This window comes from Ostrinia furnacalis, unplaced genomic scaffold, assembly GCF_004193835.3.
Source record: "Ostrinia furnacalis isolate ACB-3 unplaced genomic scaffold, ASM419383v2 OfSCF1955, whole genome shotgun sequence".
Classification (NCBI taxonomy): Eukaryota; Metazoa; Arthropoda; class Insecta; order Lepidoptera; family Crambidae; genus Ostrinia; species Ostrinia furnacalis.
In genome coordinates this window covers 270,078-277,234 of record NW_021132194.1, presented here as the reverse complement: position 1 = coordinate 277,234, position 7,157 = coordinate 270,078, and the positions used below count along the sequence as shown (strand labels likewise).

Genomic DNA, 7,157 nt, shown 5'->3' with positions numbered 1-7,157 from the left:
TGGCGTTTGAGTTTGAGAAAAAGTAACATTCTTTCAGCTTTTACACAAAAAAGCAGTTGCGTTTTATTTTCGTTTGAACTAGCTGTCAAAGCGTTCGTCGTGTAATCGCGTTGTAGATGAAAATTATTTAGCGCAATCGGGACCCAGGGATGTTAAGGATATGAAGTTTCGCTTATGGATACCGTTACGGATAAAATAATATTTAATATTATACCGGTTTCGGTTACAGATACGGATATGAAATCATTTACGAATATTAGAATTTAAAAAATGTAAAATTTAAATTGTAAGATGCTGTGCGACCCACATAGCCACTTTATGTACTATAACGAAACCTATGATAAAGGTAAAACAGGTGGGGATATTAGATGGTGCCAGAGAATGCCAGACAAGTAACAAATTACAAAAAAAAAAAACGACTTTATGCAAAACTATCCGAAACTTTTGAATCGGTTTCGGTTATGGTTACGGATGTATTTTAATTTCGGATATCTGATAGTTTTGGTTACGGATTCATAACATCCCTGCTCAAGAGCACGTTACGGCCACTGGTATTCTGCACACCATGAGAGATTAATGACACCCCTCACCCCTGTAGCTTTTCAATTTTATTTATTTTCAATATTATTTATACACGGACGGACCTAAGTAATGGTCATTTTTTTTAATCCATCAAGGGTTAAAGTAGGAATTTTTTGAGCTAGATATAAATATGTGTTTTAAAAGATTTATTTCTCATTATCTGATTTTCTATCACTATAAAAATTCAAACTGCTATTTTTAACAAAAAATAAATGTCAAATATTGAAATAAATAGTATTTTATAGAAAAAGTAAGGTGAACTATCGATAGACTGCTTGTATGCACTACACTATCGTATTGTTAATTGACATTTGTCAGTCGCTGACCAGCTGGCCGAGCTTGGTGATAATGTTGATAAGGAATTATGTATTTTTTAATACTAGACTTTATTCGAAAGCAATAAGACTTATTTTGAATCTTTTGTCAACCGGATGTAAAAATCAACAAATATAAAATTCAAGGCTAGCATAGCTCATCACCAATTAATTTATTTCATTTTATTAAAATTGAAAGCCTTACTAAGATTATATTGGAAAATGGAAGAATTTATTGAGTATTTCGTTAGCAGGATTGAGAACAGTAATTTTTATAAGTTTTTCAGATCAATAGATGCTCAAGTATCTAGAAATGTAAAAGCAGCAGAAATTGAAACAAGGTAATGAAGTATTTATTTTTCTCAAAAAAACACATACATCATTTGAAAATGCTTTTAACCATAATTTTATTTTACAAAACAATGGCCCTCATGTTCATTTCAATTGTGTATTACAGACAGTCAAAAAGCAATGGCCTATGGTGCTGCTGCCTTCTACCTATGATATTACTGATTTACACAGTGCAGTATAATGTTTCACCGCTGTACAAACTGGTGGCATTTGCTTCGATCAGTCTGCTCTTCTATTGCTTGCTGTTCACAGTTTTTTTGTCAATATCAAGTTTGATTCTTCAAGAGCCAATATATGGAGGCTGTGTATCAACTAGTCTAGTATCAGTTTTACTGATGTACACATTTCTTGGTCATGGTAAGAAAAATACTATAAACTTTAAAAGAAATATCCTTCAATAAAAATTTACCAAACAAACGTAAACTAATTCTTTTCAGATCTTACATTTTCTACAATATTCTCCGTACCAACTGTGTTCCTGTACAGCTGGCTTTTACGGACGTTTCTGAACTCCTTCCAAAATACGTTTACGATTGGGGAAGCGATGGTCATGGCACAAGCTATCATGCTGTTTGCAGTCATGGCAGTAGCCAAACTCACATGTGAGCTGGATGAGACTGATGAGGAAATGGACTTTGTTTATACCATTATTTATGTAAGTTAATCTTATTTAAATACATTATAATTTAAAGCGTTCTTCTCCCAATTGTTTAATTAAGTTTGATAATTTGTGCTCTATTACAATCATGCACCTACTAATTTTCAAGAGCAATTGTTTTCTAGCGTAAATATTTTTTACCTATTTTCAGACAGTGTTATCAACCGTGGGATTGATTGTTACAGCACTGTTTTTGCTCAAAGACGAAAGAAGAAACATGAAATCTTTGACATACATACTTGGCTTAGGGGCAGCGTTTGGCCTGCTCATGTTAATATCGCTCCTAGGACTCTCGTGCATCACAGATATACTCCATTATATTTTTGTAGAAAATGATAGGGTAAGTGGGCATTACATTTTCCATCAAAAATTAATAATAAATCATAAACTTTTTATGGCACTTGGAACACCACTGCAGTCTAAAAGTTAGTCTGAAACATGCTCATCACAGTTTATTTATTTATTTATTTGATCACCAACAAGGTTACATTGAGGCTTCACAAAAGTAACTATAAAAAATGACACTTGTTAAATGCAAACTTAATTATAGGTGAAAACATGAAAGTTTAAAGAAAGACAATACCTACCAACTTATGATTTGGTACCTGCATTACGTTGTCTGTTTTGTTCAAAAATTAATTAAGTAATTAAATCACATTTTTACTGTCCTCTAGGTTGTCTGGACGATATTTCTTCATAGCAATAATGCCGCTTACAATGTGCCGTTCTTTTGTGTCTTTCTTTGCTTGTTTTACGTGCTGTACAATATCCATCTATTTTTCCATTCCAGTACCAAATCTTCTCCTTCTGGCTGGTTTTGGTGGTGATAGCTGTCTCAGTTCTCACGATGCGCACACAACTAGCTGTGAAGGCGAGCACGGTGACGCGCAAGTCGTTCCACGTTCTAGCGTCAGTCGTGTTCTTATCAGGGATACTGGTGGACGTGAACCTGATGGTGCTTGCTTCGGGAATCGGGTTCGGACTGCTGGTATTGGTTGAGGTGAGTTTACTAGAGATGAATTCTTTACCACTCAAGTATAAGGTATAAGTTTGAAGCCGGCTACATGCAGTAGCAGGCGACGCGACGTATCGCCGAGACATCTGGCTTGTAAAATTCGTCGCTAGCAACGGAAACTACTAAGAACTTACTTCCATAGAAACGTAGTAGTTGCTGCTACTACGTGGAGTTGGCTACGAAATCATACCTTTAGTTATTTAGAAAAAAAAATGTAATGTTTGTTTTCTGTTTCCAGGCACTAAGAAAAAGTAACATTGAGCCAATATCATCAGCTCTTCAATCAGCTTTCCTTGTCTACAGTGATGAAAAGGTAATTATTTATTTTATGTACAATCTAAGAAATAAGTATGCTTAATCTTCTTGTCTTCAACCTAAAATTTTCATTGCTGGACAACTAAATGCTGCTTCTACAAGAATATTCACAATGACGGTTTGTTGCTGTACTGCTGCTTTTCTTTAATCTAGATTGTATTTCCTAGCTACATACAATATACGCTTCACAGTCAGTTTCTTAGTGAATCTAAGAAAATCACTGCGCCATACCCTATCGTTCTTGCTATAGCATTTTCGTCTCTGATACTGCTAACTGGTACTTTAACCTTTTTCAGGACAGCGGGTGCTTCGCAATGACCCCAATATATCTGTACCTGGGGCTAGCGTGTCCTCTAGCGCTCGTGCCTCACTACAAGAATTCAGAACTGGAGCTATTGAGCGGAGTACTGGCTATCGGGGTGGGAGACACTGCTGCGAGCTGGTTCGGATCCAAGTACGGCTTCAATAAGTGGTCGGGTGAGTAGTTTATTCATAATGCTATGTTTATAGATGCACGCCACGATTTAGCCTAGGCGCAGACCACCGACTATCGATTTCCAATTTCTATGAAGAATCGCCTGATACCAAGTCGGAGCACTTCCATACATGTTCATACTGATCAATAGCCCAACCTAACAAAATCGGTGGTCTGCACCTAGGTTTACCCTTATCGAGGGATTTGATCGATTTTATCGTGGCGTTAATCATGACTGAATGAACGCCACGATAAAATTAGACTTACACCTGTCAAAATATAGCAATAGTATTGACAAGGTAAATGCCCAAGGTTGATTGTGTACCTACAAACCTAATTTTGACCAGCCGGGCTAGGATGCGCGTCACGATAAAATCTTATCGATGATTTTAGACAGATGTATGGGTTTATCGCGTAAAATTGATAAAAGCTTATCGTGGCGCGCATCCTAGGTAGCCCTAGTACACCTAGCCTAGCGGTCTACTGGTATAAAGCTAAGTAGTCCTGCAAAGTTTAACATAAATGAAATTTTCTTGGGCATAAGTTTTGATTGTGTTATTTGATATTTTCAGGTGGAAATAGAACTTATGAGGGAACAGTGTTCAACATTCTATCACAAATCGCTACTGTGTATGTGCTCATCATATTTGGTAACTAATTTATTTTATACTTTTCTTAAACAATTTACGAATTGTAACATAAACTAAACTATAAATTTATCTCTATTACAGAGTTGCTGAATACGAAAAATGCTCTAATACGGACTAGTATTGCAGCGAGTATCACAGGACTGGTGGAAGCCAAGACCAACCAAGTGGATAATTTAGTTTTACCTCTAGTCATGCTGATTGCTTTTCAATCAACTTCGTTCCTCCACTAAAGTTATCTGAACACCGTAAATTCGTATCTACGGTGTTTTAAATTACATTTTGACATATCTTAGAAAATCAGAGGATAAATGGCATTTTGCTGACTTGCTATTCAGAAAAACGAGTTGTTAGGAGCATTTGATACTCCAAATATGTTTAGGAAAGCAAAGTATGTTTGAGATATATTATGTACATAAACATGGTAATATTGAGATTATTAGATTGTTACTATTTATTATAACTAAAATGTTTCTATTTTTATACTAAAACGATATTTTTATGCATTCCAAAGAAGAATTTATTATATTTAAGAAACTATTAATATTAATAAAGAGGCTGAATATAAAAAAAGTTATTTATTTCACAATTCCATTTTGTTCTGTATTACTTTGTTCAATACTTTCAGTCTTAATATCACAAGTTTCTGGAACAGCTGTTTCTGTTACTTCTAACTTAATTATCTTTGATTTATCATCTTCATCATTATGACCATTTGTACTTGATTCTGCATTATTTCTTTTGATCAAATTCCTTTTCTTTTTCACCCCTTTGCATTTCGCTTTGTATATTTTCTCCAATGCCAGAACATCTTTTCTGTCAATAGTCCAGTCAATGATTGACGATTCCGCCATTTTGCTCAAGTCTTCTTCTTCATTGTAAGTAGGAATGTCGAGATTCAAAATATTCATCACTTTTTCTAGTACGTCATCTACATAGTAGTTTATTACTAAATCTGCTTTATTGTCCTGAAATATAAAAAGACTAAGTTAATGTGATGTGATCTAAGCTTATTCCTCATTTTTTTTATTTAGATTTAACATAAAATTAATGGCTGATTTGATAAACTTTGAACTTACATGTTTAGTTGGCTGCAGATTACAAATGACTAGTTTTCCCCCAAATTTTGCAGTTTCTATAGGCAAGTTGCCACTTGGAATGATTTGAAGTGTAGTCCCTAAGCATATACTCAGGTCTGCTATGCTGGAAATGAGAAGAATTTTATGACAGTGAAAAGTAGTTTAAAAAAATGGTTTTTCTTAATTACAGAAGAAAACAGGAGATATTACAAAAAATATAAATGCTTTTTACACAAGCATACATACAGCTTACTTAATCAAAATCAAAATTATCTTTATTTGTTTAGACTAATTAAATTAGTTCTTAATAGCAGTGATAGTATTTAGTTTGTCAAAAAATAATTAATAAACATGCAGCATCTTATGAGTTGAAATATGAGCAATTTTGAAACTAAAACATTGTATTCTCTAATCACATAATATGTAGTAATGATAAAACAGGACTTTTGTTCAGATCCCATCATCAAAAAGCATTTTAGTAAGCCAAGATGCGCGCCGCGATAAACGGTTATCACGTCATTTTATCGATTTCGCTCATACATTTTGGCGTCGATAAAAGTTATGGTGGCGCGCATGTTAGGCCTACTGGACACAAATTTTCAGCGAGAATTAGTTTGAAATACCTAGAATGCCACTCAGCCATCAGCAAGTCGTTCTCAGGCAGGCTGTGCTCCCAGTCTAAAACGCCGTCGTAGAGCCGGCCGCGGCATGGCCGCACGCCTATATGCGAGGACGCACACGGCACACCACTGCATTTCTTGCCGACTGTCTCTACAGGGCGGTTGCGGACAAATTGCCTGGAATTATTGTTTAAAAAATTATATTGCTGTTGTGAAATTATTCATAGAAAGTAAACAAATATTTTTGTTTTCAGCAGGATTTGACCACCGACCACAGCTGGTTGGCCATTTGAATGAACCATCTAGCTGTTTAACATCCAGTTTTAGAGACATAAAAGAAATGCAACCCAATTGTGTTTAAAGTAAAAGCAATAAATAGTTTCAGGAAATCTAGAGGTTCTAGAGAAAAATCCAACATACCTTTTGCAAACATTGCATTCATCCACAAACATGTTTCCATGCAGCTCTGCCAAATGCTTCCTAGACAGGCCGGACTTGAGGTGCAGGCCATCTATATTTTGGCTCACTACATACTGCACCTTGTTGCACTCCACAAGCTTCTTCAATATCATGTGAGTTTTGGTTGGTTTTGCATCTGCGAATGACACATTGGTGCTAGGCTTTTTACCCTGCTTCTCGAGGGTCCAAACACCATTAGGACCTCTGGAAATGTATAGTATAGTCACATTAGTGTCTTCTTATTTAAGTTAAACTTTTTTTGAATAATAATTCATACTAACTAACCTGAAATCTGGAATTCCAGCTGATGTGCTAATCCCAGCACCTGTGTGAACAACTACGTGCTTAGACTGGCTTATTAATTGGGCAAGAAGCTCACATTTTTTGTTAAACTTTTCCGGTGGGTCAAATTTCTGAAATAATCACACACAATTTTAAAATTATAGACGAGCTTACAAACTTGTTTTATCTCAATCTTTAAGCGCCAATACCTCTGGAACACCAAGAATTCCTTTATGTTCATATGGGGATAAACCTTCTGCATAATTACAAGACATATTTATTCATAAATACAATACATACATTCAGAGAAATAAATTGATTCGCGAAAATTATTTCAGAACAACCTCCATTGTTTACAAT

The 7,157-nt window shown here is 35.2% G+C and overlaps 2 protein-coding genes across 2 annotated transcripts; one reads left to right on the top strand and one right to left on the bottom strand.

The window, feature by feature from the left end:
• Positions 1-884: 884 nt before the first annotated feature.
• On the top strand, positions 885-5,096 carry Dolk (Dolichol kinase). The gene is made up of 9 exons (XM_028306468.1): positions 885-1,237; positions 1,354-1,604; positions 1,685-1,902; positions 2,057-2,245; positions 2,696-2,905; positions 3,159-3,233; positions 3,532-3,712; positions 4,283-4,360; positions 4,442-5,096. The coding sequence occupies exons 1-9, from the start codon at positions 1,119-1,121 to the stop codon at positions 4,588-4,590; spliced, it is 1,470 nt and encodes a 489-aa protein (XP_028162269.1). The 5' UTR covers positions 885-1,118; the 3' UTR covers positions 4,591-5,096.
• On the bottom strand, positions 4,904-7,156 carry Sirt6 (sirtuin 6). The gene is made up of 6 exons (XM_028306470.1): positions 7,007-7,156; positions 6,801-6,928; positions 6,477-6,719; positions 6,060-6,233; positions 5,437-5,560; positions 4,904-5,325 (listed from the first exon to the last, which is right to left on the bottom strand). The coding sequence occupies exons 1-6, from the start codon at positions 7,070-7,072 to the stop codon at positions 4,936-4,938; spliced, it is 1,125 nt and encodes a 374-aa protein (XP_028162271.1). The 5' UTR covers positions 7,073-7,156; the 3' UTR covers positions 4,904-4,935.
• Between the last annotated feature and the right edge of the window lies 1 nt (position 7,157).